This window comes from Rhinoderma darwinii, chromosome 1 (assembly GCF_050947455.1).
Source record: "Rhinoderma darwinii isolate aRhiDar2 chromosome 1, aRhiDar2.hap1, whole genome shotgun sequence".
Lineage (NCBI taxonomy): Eukaryota > Metazoa > Chordata > Amphibia > Anura > Rhinodermatidae > Rhinoderma > Rhinoderma darwinii.
This window is the reverse complement of record NC_134687.1, coordinates 89,091,856-89,117,094: the sequence shown is the minus strand read 5'-3', so window position 1 is coordinate 89,117,094 and position 25,239 is coordinate 89,091,856. Positions and strand designations below refer to the sequence as shown.

General features: G+C 39.6%; 1 protein-coding gene across 1 annotated transcript in view; it reads right to left on the bottom strand.

The window, feature by feature from the left end:
- Window positions 1–1,478: 1,478 nt before the first annotated feature.
- Window positions 1,479–25,239, bottom strand: part of SORBS2 (sorbin and SH3 domain containing 2) — a 333,928-nt gene continuing 310,167 nt past the window's right edge. The window contains exons 23-29 of the mRNA XM_075860172.1: window positions 22,064–22,264; window positions 17,964–18,407; window positions 16,914–17,096; window positions 10,558–10,665; window positions 5,945–5,988; window positions 4,609–4,715; window positions 1,479–3,702 (exon numbers count right to left, since the gene is read on the bottom strand). Of these exons, the coding sequence (XP_075716287.1) occupies window positions 3,641–3,702; window positions 4,609–4,715; window positions 5,945–5,988; window positions 10,558–10,665; window positions 16,914–17,096; window positions 17,964–18,407; window positions 22,064–22,264 (1,149 nt within the window). The 3' untranslated portion in view covers window positions 1,479–3,640. The remainder of the gene's footprint in view (window positions 3,703–4,608; window positions 4,716–5,944; window positions 5,989–10,557; window positions 10,666–16,913; window positions 17,097–17,963; window positions 18,408–22,063; window positions 22,265–25,239) is intronic.

Genomic DNA, 25,239 nt, shown 5'->3' with positions numbered 1-25,239 from the left:
GTTATTCAGTTATCAAAGTAAATGCCCGCCCTGGAAAACCATTCTGTTTTTATTCATCTAAACAGGTTAAAAATTCTGTGCTGATTTATTTCTTAATATATGTTTACATCGGTTGGAGATGCTTTTCTGATCAATTCACCTGCATAGATGTACAGTCAATTTAAAAGAGACTATGCTGACTACCTGCAGCCTCCACTAGGAGTTTACTGTATACGGCTTTTACATTGAACGCAATAATAATCGCAGTATACAGTAAGCTCCCTCTAGTGGGGCTTTTCAAGCTGCCAGCATGTTAAAGGCGATGTAAACATTTGATGGGCATTTTTTTTTTTTTTTAATCAACAGGTCAGTCAGTGTGTTTGGTGAAACCTTTTGATTAATCTTTATTAAAAATTTGTTTTACTTTTTAAGATACAGCTGCTCTGTATTGTCTATACAGAGTAGCTGTATGTAGCGCTAAATCCTGCTCCCGTCAGGTTCACGGGACTGACTCATCAGTGACAGCGGGTCCTGCGTGTCTCTAACACACAGGATCCACCTGTAATCTATCACATTTATGTTCATAATTTAGGTGTGATAGATTACAGGTGGATCCTGCGTGGACCTCCTGACACTGAAGCTGTCAGGTCTGCGGGACTGACGGATCCAGGTAATAGCGAACAATACAGCTGTTCTGTATAGGGAATACAGAACATCTGTATCTCAAAATGTAAAGCAATTTTTTTAATAAAAACTAATTAAAATGTTACACCAAACACACTGACTGACCTGACTGAAAAAAAAAAATCTCCCTCAAAGGCGTACATAGCCTTTAACTTTTTTTAAAGAGAACCTTTCACCTCCCCATACATGTGCAGCTGAGTGCAACATGCAATGGGAGGGCTGCACAAACCCTGGGGCACTTTAAAAAAAAATTCTACCTCCCTCCGTTATTTAGATAATGCCGTTATATTTGGCACCCAATATTTAAATAACCCCCTGAACTGTCAACAGGGCGTGTACTGGCAAGGGGGCGTGTTACTATGGCGGTGACACTGTCCAATCAGATATGGACAGTGTTACAGCAAGAGCGAGGAGAGAGGAGAGAGAGTGTGCGCGTGCGCTCTCTTCAGCTTTCAAGATCAGTCTTCTGCTGAACTGGCAAGGGGGCGTGGCACTGCTACGGACAGTGTCAGAACTGTGGAGAGGAGAGCGCGCATGCACACTCCCATCTCTTCAGCTATTGTGAAAGATCAGTCTCGTACTTTGTCTGCCGAACTGGCAAGGGGGCGTGTCACTGGTACGAGCAGTGTAAGAGCTGGGGAGCGGCAGACAATACAAGACTGATCTCTCACAAGAGCTGAAGAGATGGGATCACGCTCTGCCCTCCACAGCTCTTACACGGTCGATAGCAGTGACACACCCCTAAATATCGGGCGCCAAATATAACGGCACTGATATGTAAATAACGGAGGGTGGTAGAATTTTTTTTTAAAGTGCCCCAGGGTTTGTGCAGCCCTCCCCATTACATGCTGAACATGTATTAAAGTTTTGTCTAGGCAGGGAATTTGTAGCTCTGAGTAAGAAAAACATAGCTCCAACTGACATAAAAATACATTAAGAAATTAATCAGCACAGAATTTTGTTCCTAAAATGGACATGATAATAAAAAGGTGGAGATTTACTTTAAAGACTCTCTAAAGTGCCCTGTTTTTAGCAACTACATGTTTTCAGGAAATGGCCTTTAATTGGTCAAACACATTAGATATATATTCTCTGAACCCACCAATTTTGCCTATTTAAGTTGATTTTGTAATGTGTTAGGGAGAGCTAGTGTGTTATTAAGGTAAGACTGATTGGGCATGTTGGATTTCGGCATGCTCGTTGCTTTCCTACCCTGGTGGAGAAGCGCTGGCAGAAGTTTCTGGCAGTGACTTATCCCCTTTTTTCCACATTGAGATAAACCTGCTTGCTAAGTCCAACCTATGATGCATGTTTACGGGGGAGATAGCTGAACGAGTGTGTGTATGGCTGAATTTTGTCTTTACGTTCACAGGACAGAAAAATGTAATTTCCCCAATAGAGTTGATCACGACCTTACACATCTAGTTTCTCGAGAATTAGAGAGCTGGTTAGAGAAAACATCAGATTTCTTCTTTCAGTTTAGAATATGCACTTGGAAAGTTTAAACTGTAATCTGATTGGTACGGTAGCTATGGGCAAGATTTCTTTATGTATTGTCACCCTGGAGGTTTTCTTTAAGGGCCCCCTGTGTCAATCCTGCATTTACAATAATACTCAGTGAGGTTGTGTCCATCATGGCATGTTGTGATTGGCCACCTTGGTCAGATGACCTAATGTCACTGTGGACATTACATCACTAAAGTCTATTGTAAACCCAGGACTGATTAAGGGGAGACAACAAGCGGCAGGGGAATGGGACTGAATTTTAGTTTTTGTATGGGCACCATTATTATGAGCTTTTTATTAAAATGTAAAAAAAAAACTTTAAGTAAAATGTGGAATGCTGCAGGTATGTGACACAACGTTTGGGCTTGGAGTGAGAATATACAATTTCTGGCTAACAGGAAGAGACTTTTGTTATTATATTACAATTTAGCTATATAACCAAAGCTCTATGACCCAGCCAACTGACAGTGGATGCGGCCTAAAAGAAATGAATACCTTATGACCCAGAATATGGCACTCCAAGAACTTGTCATTGTCATCTTTGGTTAAGAAACAGTCATGATAAGAAAGCGGATACACAGGTAGCTGCTCAAATAAATGACGTGACTCAACAACCCATAAGATGTTCTCCATTATATATATTTTTCTAGAAAACATTCACAATGTGGGTCATATAATTAAACGTATGTAAAAGAAAAAATGCCAATGATGATCTTGATGGGTTTGTTATGGGCGTCTGCTCTGGTTTTTCTCTATTTTCAATATGTTTGGCTGATTTGGGTATAACTTACATTATCTGGAATTACATGTTAGTTTGTGTCAATTCTTCCGTTTTCTGTTTAGGATTTGTATCAGCAGTTTATGTCAAGTAACAATTCAAACAATCTGTCATAGACAGGTAACGACAAACTACAAAGCAGTATATTCTCATTTCTTTTATTCTTATCACATAAACGAGACTGATAACACCTAAAGTTTCATCAGCCATTGACTACTGTAGAAAACCTGTGTTCTTACACCAGGGAGCCATCTCGTAAGAACTTTATGTCAGGATAATCAGACACATTGCCCTCTTGATACAACAGGTTGTGGGATCACATGTAATGTATGTGAGAGCAGTCCTAGTGTTAATCATATTACCCACATGTATCTGCTCCCATGAACAGATATCTAACTAGACTATCATCTCTAATACCTCGTGTTCTTAGAGTGTCTTGCACAGAGTTTCTAATTTGTTGAAAATAAGCTTTCAGAACACACGTCATTCCAGGCAGCGTGTCTTATGAAATCGCAGTTTGATGAAGAGTGAATAAGTAATGACTGGTGCTAGAAGATTATCAGTAGTGATGGGAACGTGGCCAGGAAGGCTCTAATACTGCTAGACAATGTTGGCAGGCTGCAGGATTACATATGAACTCGTACAGGTCAGAAATAAAGATGCGTTCTTCCCAGCATCCAAACTAAACTACATTCACAGCCTCTTCACGTAGTTTCCAGGGAAAGTTCCGAAGAACTTTGTTCTTCTAGAAGTGCCTGAAAACAGAGAAGGAATAGAGTTCAGGAACCGTCAGATTATTTGTATGAAGAAAAGTTGTTACTGTAATTAAAAGCTTCGTAGGATCAAATAGAGCTGTCATTTGAGACCTGACACTTAAGGCCCTTTTACACGGGCCAAATATTGGGCAAACGAGCATTCATATGAACACTCGTTCCCGATCATTGCCCTGTATAAACAGGGCAATGAATCAGCCGATGAACAAGCTCGTTCATTGGCGGATTGTATAGTTTATGCAACATTAAACGGAGATGTGCTGCGGACATGATGGAAATGTATGGGGACCAGCGATTGGAGTAACGATCGTGCGTCCCCATACATAACCAATTATTGCTCCTTGTGAAAGGAGCAAACGAGCGCCGAGCTATCTCGTTGAACGGCGCTTGTTTTCATGTCCCATATCAGGTCGTGCAATAGGATCCTTACTCTAGGCAAAGTGGACAGCTAACAAGGGCATCCTTCTGTAAAAATACAGGTACATAATGCAGAGTACCTACAGCGGTAGACAACTCTGTTGCATTTGCCACATTTGGACATATGGTAATATAGGGGAGTTTCCTCTGAAGGACCAGTCTCGTCCATGCATTACCCTGACAGGCCATTGAATTAATTTCTCATGCAACATTGCTGTTGAACAGCAGTAACGTTCCCTGACATAGGTGCTGAATGGGGGGTGTCAGCAGTGACACAGGATTTGTCCAAAACAGACAATACCTTTTAAGCCTCTCTCACAGTGCAGTTTTGTATGTTTTGTTTCTTTACCAAAACCGCATTTGGGTTAAAAAAGAGTCACGCGATATAAGACATATTCTTTATATTTTTCCCCAAAAACTATTATATATATAGCAATGCTAGAAAGATGACCTAAAATAAATCATATTTACCTACAAACCATCCATCATCACATTTTTCCATGACGTCTATCACATCACCTTCCCTTAATTCTAGCTCATCTTCATTCCGTGGAGTATAGTTGTACAAGGACTGGTATCTGGTAGAAATAAAGGTAGATAGTTGTATGATCCGTGGCATATAGTGAGAAACGTCACCTAAAGGAATTCCATACGAAGTATACATTTTTTTTGTGGTGGCCCATTGTAGACTTTGTTATTCCATACAAGAAAAAACGATATGCAGCGTATACTGACCTGGTCCTTTAGGCATACGCTGAGCTAATGGAGCCCCATGGGTACGTCGTTTTTTTTTAAAGTAAGCGTTTACAGTGTTTGGTTGTGTTCACACCTATTGTCGTTCATCAATTTGCTTTTTTCATTAGAATTTAATGATAAATTAATAAAATAACTGATGCAAGGTGTGACATTTTTGTTGTCCTTTTGCATGATTTCCATTGAATTCAATTTATAGAAACAAGTCAGTTTTTCTAATTTGAACTCAGTAGGGACATCAATTTTTTTCCATTCATCCTTATATTGAATGTAATGGGAGGATGGATGGAGAAAAAAAAGGTGACAATTATAGTCATAATTCTCATGAATCCCAGCATCCGTCGTCCTATAGACGTCGATGTAATTTGGGACATACCCCAAGACTGATGTTTTTACTACAGCACAGAAAAATGCAGACTGCAGTATGAACACAAACTGATGCTTTTTTACACTTGGTGAAAAACTGATCGCCATTGAAAACAGTAATATCAGTTTAAAACGACTATTAAAAGACTATTGTAAACTGACCCACAGGTTTTTCCTCCGTCTTATGTACAATATGGTCTTTATACAGTAAGCTTTGACACTCAGGACCAGTTTCATACTGTATTATCAGACTGTGGACGCTGTTGAATGTTTTTTTTTCTTACAGATGATGTCTAATGCTTGACTCAATACTGATGGGCTTCATTCCTACCCTTTGGACCATCAGGGGGGTTTTACTGCTCATATGCCATTGGAAATATATATTTTTGTCAGATGTTGGATTTGCATGAATTTTATTCCAATGCTTTTAAATATTTCCAAATCAAATCCAGTCAAATTCTTAATTTAATAAATTACATCAAAGCACCCCTAAGCCCAAAATGAGGATATAGTACCCCCTGCGTTACTACAGGTTGAGAACCTAAGTTCTAGACAGGAGGGGTTATACAGTGCACATATCCTTTGCTTATGGTTGGTTATAATGCTTTCTGTGCAGGTCTAGCCATATTCAACAGCACCAACGTTTCACAAACGTATATGGATATACATCAAGAAAAGGTAAACTTACGGTTCCCCGATAGCCTGGATGTTTTCATGAGTGAATAAAGCTCGCTGTAGGGGAAATAACATTCATGATTAGTATGGTACATGGGATTTTACACATATGCAGACAGACTAAACAATACTCTTACATTGAACACGTGGCCACGTTACAAGACTATGCTTCAAGTAACTAAGACTAAGCACATCTTATGTTATATAGACAAAAGGTTGTGTTCTACAGAATACACACACACACACACACACACACACACACACACACACACACTTACATACACACGTATATAACTCTCTGCACTCGATATTTAGCAGTCTCCTAATCTGCGATTATGATGATGAATACATCCTTCGATTCTACAATATTACTACTAATAGAAGATGTTTAAGTAGTAAAGCTACAGTAGAGTCCTCGTATAGACCAGCTGGGAGTAGATTTGTGTACATCCTATTTTAGTTACTTTTACTTGCAAGGTGTAGTGTAGTATAGTAGTATATGTTTTAAGGTTCCCAAGCAAATACACATAATATGATTAACAAATATTGCAGCAAACGAAACATTGAATACAAAGCAGTTTAGCGCAAGTCGAGGCAAATATAGAAACATTCACCTGTATGAATATAGAACAATTGTATTATGAAAACATTAAGACACAAAAAACAAGTAAGCGTTTCTTATTCCCCAGAAAAAGTCTTACATCCCCGAGAATAACAGATTTTATCCACATACAGTAGCACAACATTTAAGCAGATATAAGCCAAGCCACATGCTACATATGTCTATACGCCGCTCCATCTTACTCAAACATTGAATATATGCTAGGTAATATGTGCTGGGATTGCAAAAGTACCAGGGAGCTCTAGCACAATTGTGGTTTACGTTGTATTCTTTAATAAATAAAACATCTTTGGGACAACGGCAAGTATCTCATAAAAGAACATGGCGGCCTTGTGTGAAGCCTTAATGTCTACATCGCCAGTTTGATGGTGCCTGAGCTAATATAAAGTATTGGGAACTATAAGAGCAGGAACATTGCAAACACAGAAGTGGACACCTTCAGGAAATCAGATAGATGGGTACTGTACATGTTGGGAAATATATCAACTTCTGATCCCAGAAGGTAACATTGTTAAAGACCATACTCTGGTCTCAGTGATCACTGGGATGGGGGGCGATGTCATTTTATTGAAGGGTGCGGGCAGGGTGATGTCATTTGGAACATTAAAATGTCTGCCGTCATGTTAAGTTGTATAAGTCACATGTTGTTGTCACTGAACATATACTTGAAATGAAATCACGAATGATTTAAAAATAAAAAGTTCACTATTTTTGGTTTGTTGGCATTAAGTTCTACCATACTTCTGTGTAGTGTTAACATTGCAGCGTTTATTGTGTCTTCTGACCTCAACAGAATGCGGAGATCGAGATATTGTCCAGTATATTCTTTATGTCTCACATTTCTCTTATTTACGGACTAATGGCTGCACATTACCGGTATTAAAATGAATAGATGATTATCCTATTTTTGTACACATTTGAATAGCAGTCACGGTATTTGACCAAGAAATGTAATATTGTGAAGTGTCTGGTGATTTTTTGGGGGATGGAAGGATATAGTCAGATAAAAACGAAAGGTCCAATAGGCCTAATATAAATGTTTCTGTTCATAACATTCAGTGGTAATAATATGTACACAATACTATATATGAGGCAGGCCAAAAACATTCCATTATTCTCACGTCAGGGTCTGAAAATCTAGTTTTCTATGAACATTTTTTTTCTTTTATACTGAATTCTCAGCAGCATTGTTATAAAGTGAATGAATGCAGTTTATTATTTCAGACTTTTTAAACTGCATGAAAACATGCATGTAAATACAGTAGCGGGTTTTAAATATAACAAGCTAGTTTTTACATGCATTTTTGGTGGTGTTTGGTGCTTTTTCTGAAGCTTTTGAAGTTCTATAGAGAAGCCTTTATTAGGGCCAGTTCACACTGAGTTTTTTTAAAAACACCACGGAAACAGGTAAAAATGCTGTGTGAGAAACTGGCCTAAAAGGGAGTTAATTTGAAAAAAATCTGCCAGAGATTTTGCAAAGGATCTGCGTCAAATCTGTGGGGAAATGAGCATGTGCTATACGGAGATTTTGCTGCGGATTTGCTTAGGATTGATCCTGTGCATTGAAGTTTAAAATCCACAGTGAATCTGTGTGAACCACTTCGGGTACTTGCACACGACCGAGTACCACTCAGGCCATTTTTGTCGGCAACCGAGTGGCACCCAATAGTTTTCACGGACCCATTCACTTCAGTGGGTGAAAACAGAACCGACTTTCCGATCCGTGGAAAAATAGACCATGTCCTATCTTTCCACGGATAATGGATGGGACTAGGGCGGCACGTACGGTCGTGTGCAAAAGCCCTAAACAGAAGACTATGGGTGAAATCACATGCTGCGGATTTGCGGTGCAGTTCACAGGACAATGCAGTCCATCCACATGTAGAGAAACAAATATGCTTTGCAAATCTTCAAATCCACAGCATGATCATTATGTTTTGTAGACATGCCGCAGATCTTCACTACGGATTTCACCCATTGTTTGTTAAAAAAAATAATTCAATTTAGTCCACAGCATGCCCTCAATTCAATGCGGATTTGTCCTGGATTTTTACTATGGATTTCAACTTTTGTATCGCATAGGGTGGAAGTCTGGAGAATGTGGACTTAGATTTAGGAGTCTTTCTTTTATCTCCTTCCCGACAGCCCACCGTCTTTTGACGTCAGGCGGTGCAGGTCCCCAGTCTACAACAACGTCTTTTGGCGTCGCTGTAGATCAAGCTGATGAGCGCTCGTGTGAGCGCTCATCCTCTAAGCAGTAGCTGTAACTAACAGCTCCTGATCCTAGAGAAGCCTCCTGAACACAGCTGGGGTCGGAAAACATTCGGACCCTAGCTGTTTAACCCTTTGATTGCCGCGGTCTATGACTGCAGCATGATCACAGATAATTTCCCTCTTTGATCGCATCACCGGGATTCTGGTGATGCGATCAAACACCGGGGAATCACTCTGCAGTCAGCCCTGGGGACCCAGAAAGGACCCCAGTGCTGTCTGTTCCGTTTGCCTGCTGTTCGGGCACACTATGTGCTGCCCGATCAGCAGCATGTGTCATAGTGACACATACAGGAGTATGCTAATACATTACAAGTAAAAAAAAAAAAAAGCAATAAATAAAGTTATCCCTTAATGGGATTAAAAAAAGGAACAAAAAAATAAATAAAAAAGTCATTATTATGCATAACATATTTTATTGCCCCTACACTAAAAACAAAAGAAAAAACCTACACATATTAGGTATCTATACGACCGTAATAACCTGAAGAATTAATCGAATGAGTTATTTAGCGTGAAACGTATACGGGATAAGAAACTAGAAAAACAATGCAGAGAATCGCTTTTTCCTAAATTCAAACTGTGGGCGAAAAAAATACTATTTCTCTAGCATAAAACAAGGCATCATACAGCCACGTCAATTAAGAAATAAAAAAGTTATGGCTGGTGAAATGCAGACGGGGAAAACAGAAAAATTTATTTGGTCATTAAGGGGTTATACTTTGCCTCTGCAGTATGTGTACACCCAGTTTTGAGAATCCTCCCAGCTTTACCGCAGTAATGCCTATACGGTTAGTTGCTACAGTTCTGTTGAGAATATTCTGTTAAAGGAACATGACAGACATACAAGTTTAGGAGATTATGCAGCAAGGTTTCTTGTTAGGTGAAGCATCAGAACATAAACACAAAATAAAATGTTTTACATACATAATTTGATGCAATGAAGCAATGCAGCATGTAATACACATCTCTAACACATTTATGTACATTTTCAGTGAAAATAAACCATACATGACAACATGTGCGTACAGCGTTCTAAACTCAGGCTCATTCATTACACATAATATAATGGATCATCATAAAGCAGTAGTTGGGGGTCACAGTTACACTTTTGGTGCTTAGAAGCTTTGACAGAACTTAAAGGGGTTTTCCCATCAGAGACATTTATGACATATCCACAGGATATGTCATAAAGGTCAGATAGATGCGGGTCCTATCTATCTCTAGAACGGGGCCCCCTAAACCCCGTTCTACCTCTCTGTGCTCCGGCTGACACGTGTGATTTCCGACCATTAAGAAGGAAACACAGCGTAGCTCGCCGTTTCATTCTTCATGGTCGTAAATCACACGCTTCAGCCACAACACAGAGAGGTAGAATGGGGTTTAGGGGGCCCCGTTCTAGAGATAGTTGGGACCCGCATCTATCTGACATTTATGACATATCTTGTGGATATGTCATAAATGTCTCTGATGGGAAAATCCCCTTTAAGCTTTAAAGGAGTTGTCCAGGACTAGGGAAAAAAAAAGGGTTAGATTTTTTTTTTTACAGAAACAGCGCGACTCTTGTGCATGGGCTAAGGCTGCTGTTGCAGCTCAGTCTCTAACTTGAAAAATGAGATGCATTGCCAGACATGGCCTATGGATAAGAGAATTTATTTTTTCTAATCCCAGGCAACCCCCTTAAGAAAACATTAATGATAAGAAGTTGATAAAGTGGATTCAAGGTACTCTACCCTTTGAGTGGTTTTTGGGCTTTTCACTGGTGAACTGCAGGCTTTTCTAGACATCACAGGACTACGAGGGGGTTTACCAACAACTACTAGATCCCTTTTATAAATAGTCTGAAAAACCATAGGACAGGAATCAGTTTCTAAATTCAACAAACCATTTTTTAATCTTGATTAGGCTTAACCCATGCAAAAATGGCACACACAGCTTTTACCATGCAAACAACAGATCCATAAATTATGGGGCGAAATAAGACTCCAATTAGTGTGAATGAAATGCAAAAGGAAAGATACAAATTAAGAATATGGAACAGACAACAGACAAACATTTAAAAATGAAAAAAAGAGGGGAGGGCTTCTGAAAACCCCAAAAATTGACGACAAGGAAGTTATCGTCTCAATAGTATTTTGGATCCTAAGGTTTCGCTGCTTTTAGTAGTATAAGAAACCATCCTATGACTAATCTCACTACTCCCATTTCACTATAGAAATGTATTATTAGTTCTACACCTTCCAGCACAAAAGTCGCAATTCACAAAAAAAATTGGGCTTTTGAGTCTTTTGTGACACTCGCGGCACTTTTCTAAAAAATGGGCAGAGCTTAGCAGAAGGGACGGGGACTCCTGCAGGCCGGCAAATTTACTATAATTTATGCCAAGGAACTGGCGTAATTATAGCACAAATCTACGCAAACTCATAGCTAGCGTAGATTTGACTAATGTGGTGCACGGACGGCCAGAGAAGATTTATTAAGAGGCGTGGGTCACAATAAAAAAGGAGCATCTTAGTCCAGCGTATATTAGATTAAGACTGGCATATAAAACACCAGTCTTATAAAGTTTTCCCCAATGTAGTTATTTTTAAAGAAAGGTATTGTTAAAAATAGAGCACCCTACATTTTATTAATGGAGCCTGGATTGCCCTGGTTAATAACTTGAGGATATATAAAATAATTGATCAGGCTAGGGGGCGTTCTTAAAAATTTATAAATATCGGAGGTTCGTGTGGGTGCTCTAATAGTCGGATAGAAGCCCCTGTAGTTGGTATCGGTCTGCCTCCTTATGGATCTTTCCTACCTGAGGTGTGGCTTCTGGGTTCATGTGTATGTTTACTGGCATACATAAGTTTGTGCACCGATTTCCATTTTTTTTTGCAATGGCTGATGACTACTTGCAGAGGTCCATATTTAATGAACAGCAATACTTCTAACCTGATGCTGCCCACCAGACCCTATATAGTAAGTAAATGCAAAGCCAGTGGGTGGATTTCAACCAAGAATTCAACGCAGCCGTCCGCCAGGAAATTTTGGAGCAGTTCATGCTTCCCTCCGCTGACCAGCTTTATGGAGATGCGGATTTAATTTTCCAGCAGGACTTGGCATCTGCCCACACTGCAAAAAGTACTGATACCTGGTTTAATAACCACAGTATCATGCCGCATGCACATGACAGTATTTTCATCTATCAAGAAATACTGACCGTAAATACGGATCATTAGGAATCCATATTTCATCCGTACATATGGAAGGGTGTCTGTAAAGACCTCCGTAAAAAGTCCGTATTGCATCTGTATTCCATCCGTATATACGGAGCCTTACAAAAAGAGGGAGGTTGAAAATAATGTCATCAACATGTTGCCTAGCAATGCTTCCGTAAATACGGACGGTTTATGGATGCACATCAGTAGCCGTCCGTATTTACGGAAGCTCCCATAGACTTCTATGGGAGAGTCCATGCCGTAATTACTGACAAGAATAGGACACATTCTATTATTTTTTCAGCACGGACACCCATCAGTAAAAATACTGAAAGATGTCCGTAGCCAATAGAAATGAATGGGTCCATAATTACTGTCAGTATTTACTGATGAAAAATACTGTTGTGTGCATGGGGCCTCACTGTGCTTGATTGGCCAGCAACTGGCCTGACCTAAACCCCATAGAGAATCCATGGGGTATTGTTAAGAGGAAGATGAGAGACACCAGACCCAACAATGCAGGTGAGCTGAAGGCCGCAATGAAAGCAACCTGGGCTTCCATAACACCCCAGCAGTGCCACCGGCTGATCGCCAACCATGCCACGCCGCATTGATGCAGTAATTCATGCAAATGGATCCCCAACCAAGTATTGAGGGCATATACTGTACATACTTCTCAGTAGACAAACATTTCGGTATTAAAAATAATTTTTGAAATTGGTCTTATATAATATTCAAATTTTCTGAGAGACTAAATTTTGGGTTTTCATTAACTGTTCGCCATAATCATCAAGATTAAAAGAAAAAAAATGCTGGCAATAGATCACACTGTGTGTAATGAACCTATATAGTATATGAGTTTTACTTTTTGAATTGAATTACTGAAATAAATTAACTTTTTGATGATATTCGAATTCATTGAGAAGGACTAGTGTGTATATGTATGTATATATATATATATATATATATACACACACACACACACACACACACACACACACACATACATACATACACATTGGACTCGACTGTTCATAGTACTGGAATCAGGGATGACACCTGCTTTTTGCATAAATCTGTAAGTAAAAGAACTCCAGGGCTAAAAGTCTTGATAGAAGAATTCTAGAAATGTTTTGTGTCTCTAGATAAACAAGGTTTGTCAGTTGTTATTGCTGCAGTGGTGAACACCAGCGGAGGGGACAGCGTGCTTTTACTGCTGATACCTAAAAAGTACTAGGCTATTTTGTGAAGCAGCCAAACGCTCTGACATTTAAGAGCTGAATGACTCACAGGACATAGTGATACCAGAACTAGTACATTTATATGTGGGAGAGGCCTCGTATCTAGGGCTCAAGAAAAATACACCACAATTTAGAATATTACCAAGGACAGGACATACATGTGTGGTAGACACTAGGATTAATGGAGAGAAAAGTCTTTATAACTTTGAATGTGAAATTTTGGTTGAATTATGTAAATTACTATTTAGAGTTTTATTAAAATTTAAAGTCTATTTCCCAAATTTGACATTCATGACATTAGAAATCACAAAAACTTTAGAGTTCACTGAAAAATTGGCTACATATGCGCATCCCCTCTCCAGGGAAATAAAAAAGCATTATAAAAACCTAAAATCTGGGACCCCACTAATCTGACTGCTCTGGTTGCCATGTAAGGTCTGTTCACATCAGGAAGCTTTCCATTCAGGGGTTCCGTCGAGGTTTCCGTCAGGTGAACCCCTCAACGGAAAGTCAAACGGAAACCTTAGCTTCCGTTTGCATCACCATTGATATCAATGGTGACGAAAACGTTTGTAATGGTTTCCGTCACCATTCCGGAAGGTTTCCGTTTTTGTGACAATCAATAGCGCAGTCGACGGATACCTGCCAGAATGGTGACAAACGGAAACCATTAGCAACGTTTCCGTCACCATTGATATCAATGGTGATGCAAACGGAAGCTAAGGTTTCCGTTTGACTTTCCGTTGAGGGGTTCACCCGATGGAACTCCTGAATGGAAAGCCAACGCTGATGTGAACAGGCCCTTTTGTCACATTTTGGAAAAATTTATTTTATTGCTTTATTAATGCTTTATTAATGCTCTTAACAAGGTTAGTGACATTTAACTGCATAAATCAATGTTTTAAATGCATTTCCGCACATCTCACTACGAATTCACTGACTGTAAGGGGATCAGTCTGCCCTTTCTGTTTGTTTGCAGACATTGACAGGTTTAAAAATGCCTGGCCGGAGAACAAAGGGCAGCTATTTTCATACAGCACAGGTGCCTGACTCATTAGAAAAGATAACATAGGACAAGAGTGGCACACTGCCATATGCCAGGCTAGGCCTTTTTGCCAGTAGAAAACAGCACCATAAGGGTGCTATAGTAATATCTATGAAATGCTGCCATAGTGACATGTTGGACTTCGCAGGATTTGCCTACTACCTACTTATTGTAAATTATTAGAGAACAAATGCAATCCTATATGATGGATGAATGGAGAGAGTGACCGTTCCAAATGTCTTTATGGAGGCCACGAAAGATCAGAGTGGCACTAACCTGCTAAAGGATAAACAGTATGGCATAGCAGATGGAAGCTGGCGGCTTCCCATGGACGATTGATCATGTACTGTATATACCTCTAGATATTGTACACTTTCCATTTCCTTAGTATAATATATTTTGGAATCTCCACTTCTGTACGTAATAGTGGCAACATATTACCGGATTCACATTTGTTATTTATACCTCAAGTAAAACATCCCTCAGTCCGACCATCTTGAATAGTTACTCCCTGCTGACTTCCCACAAGCCAGGGCACTTTACATCTGTCATCTTTGGTAATCCAATGGAAAGAAGGGTTTTTACACTATAGCCTGTTTTTACCAGAATGCTGGCCATAGAAATGAATAGTTCATATCAAGTATTACAGCGTTGCCTCTGCTCAAGCCTATAAGCCAATTACACAGCCACCTGTCTTCTGTTATGGGAATTCGTTTTCCACCAGGACAATGTAACAAGTTCATAGCTCATTGTTGGATCATTTCTTTATTTGGTATCCCTAATGCTTAGTAATTGAACGGCCGGCTTTTGTTATTAAGTCACTATATGTAATAAGATTATGTTATTGCCATTTAATGGAAAACATCTGAAAACAATTAAAGTTACTGGAGTCAGATATTTGTAATGTGGCATATTTCAAGAATGTAACAGCCAGTGATAATTTGGTTTTACGTAAAGAAAAACTCCGCTTCTGAACAACACAAATTGTGGAATAATGTTATTACTTTGCTTTTTTATATTGATTTTGAGTTACATGATGTTTTCTTCTTCGCTTACACTTAAAGCAAATTGAAAAATTCTGCTGGTTTCTTTTAAAGGTTAGCAATCTGGGAGCTTGTGTGAAATACAGGGGATTATCTTCAAACAAAAATAAATGTTTTTAAAAAAATAAATAAAAAAATTACAGATTACTTTAGAAACCCTGAACAGAAGTGATTTCACTGCTTCACAACTTTTGGCTTACCCACAACCACACTCCTGCTTGATATATTGCACTTTTTTTTCTGTCAGATTCATACACAATGCGGCAGAAAAACCTCTGTATGAAATCGGAAAAGACGCAGGTACAGTAGAGGCTCATGCACCTCAATGGCAGCCGTATTATGGCTCCGTACAAAAGAGAGCTGTATTACAGCCGTCTGCATGAGCTATTAGGCCGAGTTAAGCCTTTGCATTGTGGCGTGAAAACCTCATTACAACCGCAGAGTAAAAACCGCACCTAAATGCTAAATCTAGACAAATGCTTAGAGCAAAGCTGTTCGGTCTCATGTCTGACAGTGACATCGGTAGATAAACCGCTGAAGCATATCCAAAGCACAACTCAAAATTATTTCTAAAGTATTTGCAAAGATTTATGTGGATTTATACTGTGAAATGTTTAAAGCCGATGTAAGTCACACATTCATTATTACAGGAGTCATGATGGATATGCTGGATCGGTTGTGTAACATATCCCACTGACTAAATTGCATGAATCAAATTTCTGTTTTTGTTTTTTTTTTACTGGGCGCTCAGAGAACCTGACAGCATGGACCCTAACACTAGTGTGAACAGAGCCTTACTGTATGAAAATAGAATTACTTTGCACCCTTTAAGACTAAATGTTAACAGAAGGCAAAACAGCTGCCTCTAGTTGACTGTGTGATGACTGGTTTATTTGTAGTTACTGATGCAAAATCTGCAACAGCTGAACACGATTCTCGGTCTTCCAGAACAAAGTAAGAAAAAGCACTTGACCGTGTAAACCCTAGAAGCACAAAATCCATTCTAGCCTATACACATCTCAAATTCAAAACCACTACACACATTAGTTGGTATATGGTGTCTAGATAGTAACCGGAATTTATTTTTTGTTGTTCTGTTTACATTTGCGTTGTGGCTTCCATTTATAACAGAGGCCACAATGCCCCACTGGATCCATTGTACAATACCAACAGTGCCTGACAGACCACACAGATTTAAATTTGGTTCTGTTGGGGGCTCTGTCGTAGTGTCTGGCGTTTTAATAAGAAGAATAGTGATGCATGTAGATTGTCAATTGAGATGCACGAAAGTTAGTGCTTTGAACGCCTATTTGATTTTATGATAATATTTTATTAGTATATTTTTGGGTGATATACCATGCATGAAAAGAAACACAAGTGGAAAAGACACTTGTGTCATGCAAGAAAGTTGGATAAGATCTGCACAAGTATTTCGTTTTAATTCGTAGTTAGTATTTCCAAGCCTTGAAGTCAATCGTTCCCATGCCATTTGTAAGTAATAAACTGTGTTTACAAACGATAGAAAACAAGTGACAACCACATGCAGGTTAACATTACCTTTAACCACGGAGATTGTGTCTGCTGCCCGGATGTAAATTTGGTTAGAACAGAGGAGTGTGATTCAGTGGACTGACAGGGTGAAGGTGGAGAGACGCAGTCAGCATAAAAAGGATGACTAGAAGAAATGTGGGAAGGAGAATGTGCGGGAAACCTTTGCTTTCCAGAAGAAATGGAGGCGTTCTTTAATATTTAGAAAAGAATAAATCGCAAAATCAACTCATAGAAGTATTCCATCTTTTCCTGTAAATAAGTTTCATTTGGTGTCACAATCATATTTAGTCAATCAGTGTGTCTGGTATAGAACGCCAACCCAGACGTCAATAAGATTGTGGGGTCAGAATTACAAATTTGTTTGATGAAAATGTGGATAGCAACAAAAAGCAGCAGAATAAACTTCATGCATTAAGATAAAATATAGAACATGTAATGTATGGAGACTAAAGAAACAATGCAAGCAATAGGGAGACCATATTTGCAACCAGCATGACTGAGTAGCAATTGTATCCCCATGTGAAAATCGATGCCGAAAGATTGTGATGTAACTTGCCCTACTTATATAACATATCAAAAAATTACAGTTGATATATTATCTCTCAACTACGGTAGAATTAAAAAAACAACAGATGTTATTTTTTTTTTTATAATCCATATCTTGAAATTGAGTGATGTTATTTTCATTGGGGAGTGGAATTTTAGAATGCAACATAATTTCAGATTTTGTCAATTATAAAAATTTGGATAAATTTCAATCCAAGGGCTTTAGATTGGATAAAAGATCTAGGCAGTCTAGTAGTTGATAAAATTACTGTGTGGCCTCGAATATCTGTCTTTAGATCCAGCATAATGATGGCCCTACAAATTAAAGCTCTAACGTATGCCTTGCATCATAACTATAGAAATTACTTGCATGGTTAAATATATTACTGGGTTTAACATAGCAATTTAATTTTTTTGCTTTTGGACTAGACAGATATTTAAATAATAGAACAGGACATGGTTGGGCAAACACATAGGACAACATGCAGTAGCTCGATCTTAACAGAATACCTCTGCATTGTTACTCTGCGAATACTCTTCATGACATACAATAGGTTGCACTATGTTTTCTACTGGTTGTTGTAAGTTTTCACTTGTATCTTCTTCTATGTAGAGTCTTGGATGTTGCTCTCTTTGTGGTTCACACCTAGAAAACTTTGACTCTTGGCATGCCAGCTGACCTCCTTGGATGATGGACATTAGCTCTTGACATATCTCCTCTTCCTGTTCATCAACAGACGTCGTGTTTCTTGGCGATGATGGCCCCAATGCACAGTCTGAGAGAGCCAGTTCATTTCCAGGAGCCTCAGGTGTATTAATATGATCTGAACAACTTTCTGTGACTTGTTTGACACTTATTTGTCCCTTTGACTGTGTCTGGTCCAAGTATTTTCTTTGTTTTTCAGTCAGACTGCTATCAGTGTTAGTTGCAGGCACAGAAGGGACCTCAAGCTGCTGAATTACAGGAGAGGAAAGTGTTGGGTCAAGAAATGGTGAAGGTATGGTAAGATGATGAAAACTTGAAAGGGTCTTTGGTGATGTGATAGGAACAAAATGGCCGTCCTTAATTCGGGAAGCTATATCTCTTGAGAACAACTGTTCAGACTGTAAAACAGTTAATGGCAATGAGGTGGTCTTCTCTAGATTAGGAAGAAAGTGGTCAGGAAAAAGTGGTGGAGTTGGGATGGGTGTGTTTGAAGGTGAAAGGCCGACAGTCAGTGATAACCATTTACTTGTCACATTTTCTAAGTTTCCCTTACTATAGTTTGTACAAGAGGATGAGTCTGCTCTGAAAGTAAGGGGTGGAGTATGGAGGCTCTTAGAGGAAGGTAACTTTAGAAATAAAAGATAGGTTAAGAATCAAAGAAATCATAAGAAAATAAATACTGTTTAACAAAATGAGAAAAAGTAAGTAATTTAAAAGATGTTAAATGTGACAAAGTATTTAATTGTGCATGTGCACGTGCCAAAAACTATTAGCACATGAAACCAAATGAGTGAGCGAAAGCTATCTGAAAAGTGTAATGGTATCTGCTGATAGACCGGGTTCTAAATGTCAAACGTCGAGAGAAGTCTGAGTCATCCTATTCAAAGCAGTAGTGTGAGTTTCATGAGTTTGCTATGGGGTTCTTCTGTACAAATTCTAAACTGCAGTATTGGAAAGTCAACATATGTATTACTGTCCATTTAATAACATTTTTTTGAATATAAATATTTACTTGATTATCTAAGTTTTACGTTCACACAACACCGTTTGGTTTCCGTTCATCGGTTTTGTTCAACCTTTCTGTCGGAGGAACTGATGAACGGAAAGACGAACGGAAACTATAGCTTCCGTTTTCATTACCATTGATTATAGTAACACTTCCGTTGCAGTTGGTTTCCATTCCGTAAAGTTTCCGCTTTTCCAATATTGTAGTCGACTACGCTATTGTTTCCGTGAAAAGAACAGAAACATACGGAAACCAACTGCAACAGAATCATTACCATTGAAATCAAATGTAATGCAAACGGAAGCTATAGTTTCCGTTTGGTATTTCCTTTGACGGAAAGGTTGAACGGAACCGATGAATGGAAACCAAACGCTGATGTGAACAGTCCCATATGTAGTCATTCTTTAATTTATTACATATGAGTTTTTGAAAAATCAATGTGTCAATTTCTTTGTACAGAATTTTTATCCCCAAAGTAGATGATATAGCAACTGTAGAAAATAAAAACTATTAAAGGATGTTCAGAAAACAAGCAAACCCCTCTAAAACCCCCTATATTGAGAAATAACAAATATTTCTAACATACTTACCTTAGAAATTGTGCTCCGAACCCCCTGCTGCACCTGTTTTTAGATTAGGAAGTGATTATGTCACTATGGCTAAAACATTGCCACAGGGAGCAGCGATTGGCCGATGTGGTTACAATATAAACATGTTATGTTGTCCGAAACTAAACCCAGGAGTGCTGAGGACTGGATGTAGGGACTGTAGGAAAATGTTAAAAGTATGTGTGAGAGTCTATTTTTCAAAGGGGGAAGCTTGACGGAGGTTGCTTATTAAGAGAAAACCCTCTTAAGCATGAAAAATATCTGTTATAAAGAAGACTTTGTTAATACAATACACTAGTCCACCTTGGGCATTGCAAATAGATACACACCTATAACATGCTAGAATACAAACATTTCTGCATACCATTTAATTTAGAATTTGCCTTTTTTTTCCCAAATGTGACACACTAGATATACAGATGGGCCTTCTGTTTGTGCTACTGTCAAACAAGTAAAGCTGTGAACTGGTAACAGATCATTAAGAATAGTCTTTATTTTTAGAAGTCTGACATCCTAGGATACAGAATTAGAACTTTTACCAGTCACAGCAGGTGAGCGAGACACCAGAAACCAGACTGTAGGTATTATACACTCACTGGTTATATACAACTCTACTGACAGAATCTCGACAAAAGTATTTGCTGTTGTATAAATCCAAAGTTCTATTTCTGATATACTATATATATATATATATATATATATATATATATATATACTTTACTGAGTACTTGTAATGCAGTAATTGAAAGGTCAAAGCATTTAAACATTTCCTAGCTCTTGCTTTCAGTGGTTGAAATGAGACAAATAATGGAATTATCCCCCACAGAATAATGAACAAATTTGGAAATACCTATTATTTTTTTTGTTCTATAAATTGTAGTCAAAATTAAATGTTGGGAACTTGGTACCAAAAACGTTGACCCTAAGCTGGCCATTTATATCAGTAAACTTTTGGTGGAACAGCTCTCTCTCCCAAATCCCCCTTTAAACGTATTTTAAAGGGTAAATATATTGAATAAGTCAGATGATTCTAACAGCTTATATCAAGAGGTTGAAATCCAAAAAGCCCAATCTTTCTTTCATCGCACTTCATCTGATATGTATGGCAGCTTTGCTTGTGCAGCAGGGCATTTTCATTACTAGGCCTGAGATGTGAGCCTTGCGCCAAAGCTCCACCTGGCTGTCAGTCAGAGAGATACATATATCTGGGTCTGTATCTGCTGTGCTTTATTTTTTATTTTATGTTGCTACTTAATTGCATGTGATACTGCCTACACTCATGCAAAGTTACCTGGAACGTATCCAAAAGAAAGGGAGGCAGCACACCAGCATGAATACAAAATAGAGGCCTAGGCACCTAGTGCAAAAGGCGACGTTTCCCCTGCTCGATGAAGGCATTATCAAGCGCCTTTTGCGCTAGGTGAAGAAGTACCTCTGTTTTGTATTCATGCTGGTGTGCTGCCTCCCTTTCTTTTGGATACGTTCCGGGGAACTTTGCATGACTGTCTGGTGGGATCTATGGTCCAGATCCTTGAGGTTCAGCACCCATTACCTTCTTGCTGTGCAGCTCCTACCTTGCTCTGTTTGGACTGTGATACTGCCTACAGTATATTCTCTATCTACTGTCCATCTCTTAAGGATCAAATCTCAGAGTTCATTTAAGATGTCATGACAAGTGCTTACTGGAAAAAAAAAAAGGTCCCCAAAAAATTTAATCATGTTAGAAGATAGAACGATTAGGACAAAAATGTAACAAAATACAGCCTTCATGTGTCAGAATGTCCTGCAGAAAATGATCATAATTTACTAAAAGGGCAGATCACTTAGACTAAGGTTAGGGTTACATAGGTAACATTACCAAATAAAGTCCTAGCCAAAAGTATTGTATGGTTTCTGGCCCTGCTGCTTACAATGCTGCCACAGTGACAGCACAGCTGGCCATGGCGCTGGGTTTCTCAAGACCGCAATGGGACAATTCAGCAATGACGCCGGAACACCAGTTTATCCTCTGTCACGGTTTCTGGACCACTAGAGTCATTGCAGGATTGAGACAAATCATGTAACTTTGTGGACACCTCTAACCTTTCATACTTCCTCCAGAGTTCGCTAATACAACATATTGCCGTAACCAGTATATTCTTTACATTTGTTCTTATATTAAAACTCGTGTTTATAAACCAGGAAACTGTTCTTGCTTATTTCACTCTCTGTATATGATTCACAAACCATGGTTAAGATGCTATAGTATTATCACATATGGAGGACTATATTTCAGGAATGTAAGACTTACAGTGCTGCTTGAATTTTGTATCCTCTCCGTGGAGTAACTCTGATGTAGTGACCGTTCTGGAGATTCACCTGGACTCTTAGAAGGACTTTTTCTCACAATTTCCACATAGGACACTGGGAAGATGCCTTGTCTCTTAGTTCCAGGAATTTTACCTTCATACCAGTTTTGATCAACCTTCTTAAGAAGTGTCACTTTGTCACCCTGGAAGACAAGGCAGTTATTTATGACGGAAGGCTTTTTTCATTTGTTTAAGGAGCATAAGGTAACTTGTGTCATGGGATAATGGTTAAACCTGTGCCTACAGACAGGGGTGTAGTTAAGGGGGTGCTGGCAGGCATGTTCCCCGGGTGCTAGATAGGGTGAGGTCATCAAGCCATTTTGCCTTGGCTTTAGAAATAGGGCAGTGAACTGAATGTTTGCCCCAGGCGAAGGAAAGCCTCGAGTTGCACAGCTACCCCAAAACTGTAGTTTGTTGGTACTGAATGCAGCTTCTCCGCGCCGCTGCTTTAATCCTTTATGGATATCTCATAGATGTCCTGATCAAAAGCGCCCCTTTTATGACAGTGACACTTTAAGGGCGTTCTCCACCTTTGTGCATGTACATGTACTCTGCAGCCTTTGACACTGTAGACGACCAACTCCTACTCAATATGCTCCACTCTACTAGCCTTAAGGACACTGCGCTCTCTTGGTTTTCTTCCCATCTCTCTGACCGCTCGTTCAGTGTGTCATTTGCTGGCTCTACTTCTCCTCTTCCCCTTACGATCGGTGTTCCTCAGGGATCAGTCCCAGGTCTGCTCCTCTTTTCTCTCTACACAGTCCCTATTGGACAAACCATCAGCAGACTTGGTTTCCAGTAGCATCTCTACGCTGATGACACCCAATTATATAACTCTTCCCATAACATCACCCCTACTCTAATACAAATTAAAGGTGATTGTCTATCCGCTGTCTCGAACATCATGTCCTCTCTCTATCTGATACTGAATCTTTCTAAAACTTAGCTCCTTGTGTTCCCACCATCTACTAACCTCCCTAAACCGGACGTCTCCATGTCAGGGTGTGGTACTACCATAACTCCAAGGCAGCACGCCCACTGCCTCGCGGTTATTTTTGACTCCGATCATTCCTTTACTCCGCACATTCAATCACTTACACGCTCCTGTCAATTTCACGTCAAAGACATCTCCAGAATCTGCCCTTTTTTTTTTTTTTTTTACTGTGGAAACAGCCATATCTCTCATTGTCGCTCGGATTCACTCTTGTCTTGACTACTGTAACTCCTTACTAATCGGTCATCCCCACAATAAACTGTCCCCCCTCCAATCTATCCTGAATGCAGCAGCCAGGCTTATCTTTCTGACCAGCCGCCAGTGGCGGATCCTCATATGGGCGGTTCCACACATAAGTTAAAAAAACTATCCAGGGCTGCTGCCGGCCGCATTCTCACGGTCATCGGTTCCACCTGCTGATAAAGAGGTAGGGGGGGGGGGGGGGTGTGTGCAGGGGGAGTCAATTGCGGCCAGGGGGCTGGCGGCATAGCACATCAGCTGTACAAAGCAGACTGTCAGAGATTGTGATGGGCAGGTGCTGGAGTCACTCTCCCTGACAGTCTGCTCCTCTGTGCTGCTGTGCACTGTCCGGACTGTCTACACCTCCAGCAGCTGCTTGATAACTGCAAGACTGAAACTAGGAGGTGAAGGACCTGTAGTGACATCACAGTCACATGATTAAGGTCCTGTAGGCTGTACCCAAGCACAACGCCCGTAGAAGAGGAGGCTCTGGTAAGTGTTGTGTGTATATAGTGAACACAGTGTAAGTCTGTATAGTGTGTGGGGTGTGTATAGTGTTTATATAGTGTGTATAATATAAGTCTATATAGTGTGTATAATGTAAGTCCTATAGTGTATGATGCATGTATAGAGTTTATAGTGTGTTAAATGTAAGTCTATATACTGTAAGTCTGTGTATATTGCATATAATATGCGTGTATAGTGTATATATTGTAGTGTGTATATAATGTAAGTCTATATAGTGTGTGTAGTGTATATAGTGTAAGTCTATATAGTGTGTGCTGTGTGCATAGTTTATAGTGTGTATAATGTAAGTCTATATAGTGTAAGTGTGTGCGTGTAGTGTGTGTGTAAATAGTGTGTGTGTGGTTTGAATATATAGCCCTCAGGAGTTATTTTACTGCAAAGGAAGGGGTGTCTGGCTGCTTAAAAGGGAACTAAACTTTTTAAAAAAAAATGTACATTTCATATTGAAATGTCAAAAGTTCTGATCGGTGGGGGTCCAAACACAGAGACCCCCACCAATCGCTTAAACAGTGTCAGAAGCGCTTAGGTGAGTGCTTTGCCACTTTGTTTCTGATCGTCTTTCCTCTGATAGCCGAGCAAGTGGTGTACGGACTCAATAGAAAGTCTGAGTCCGTACACCTCTTTGAGGAAAGACTATCAGAATTAAAGTGGAACAGTGTTCACCCGAGCGTTTCAGGGTTTCTGCCACTTTGTTTTAGCAATCGGTGGGAGTCTCAGTGCTCCGACCCCCATCGATCAAAACTTCTGACATATCACTATGACACGCCAAATGTTTTCTAAAAGTTTAGTTACCCCTTGGGGACTGAATTTATTGGTCTGAGTTAATGTATGGGCCTGGAGTCTTAGGGCTTATTCAGACGAACGTGATATACTTCCGTGCAACGCGCGGGATTTTCACGCGCATCGCACGGACCTATATTAGTCTATGGGGCCGTGCAGACAGTCCGTGATTTTTACGCAGCGGGTGTCCGCTGCGTAAAACTCACGACATGTCCTATATTTCTGCATTTCTCGCGCATCACACACCCATTGAAGTCAATGGGTGAATGAAAATCACGCGTAAAACACGGAAGCACTTCCATGTTGACTGCACTTCCATGTTGACTTTTGACTGCTGTTGTGTGATTCGCGCAACAGCAGTCAAAAGTATGATTGAAAACAGAAAAGCACCACGTGCTTTTCTGTTTACAAACATAGAAACAGAGTGTCATAATGATGGCAGCTGCGCGAAAATCACGCAGCCGCGAATCATATGGTGATGACACACGGAGCTGTTAAGTGCCTTTTGCGCGCGCAAAACGCACACGCTCGTGTGAATCCGGCCTCAATTTGCTTAGGAGTTTGGTCTGGGGTATA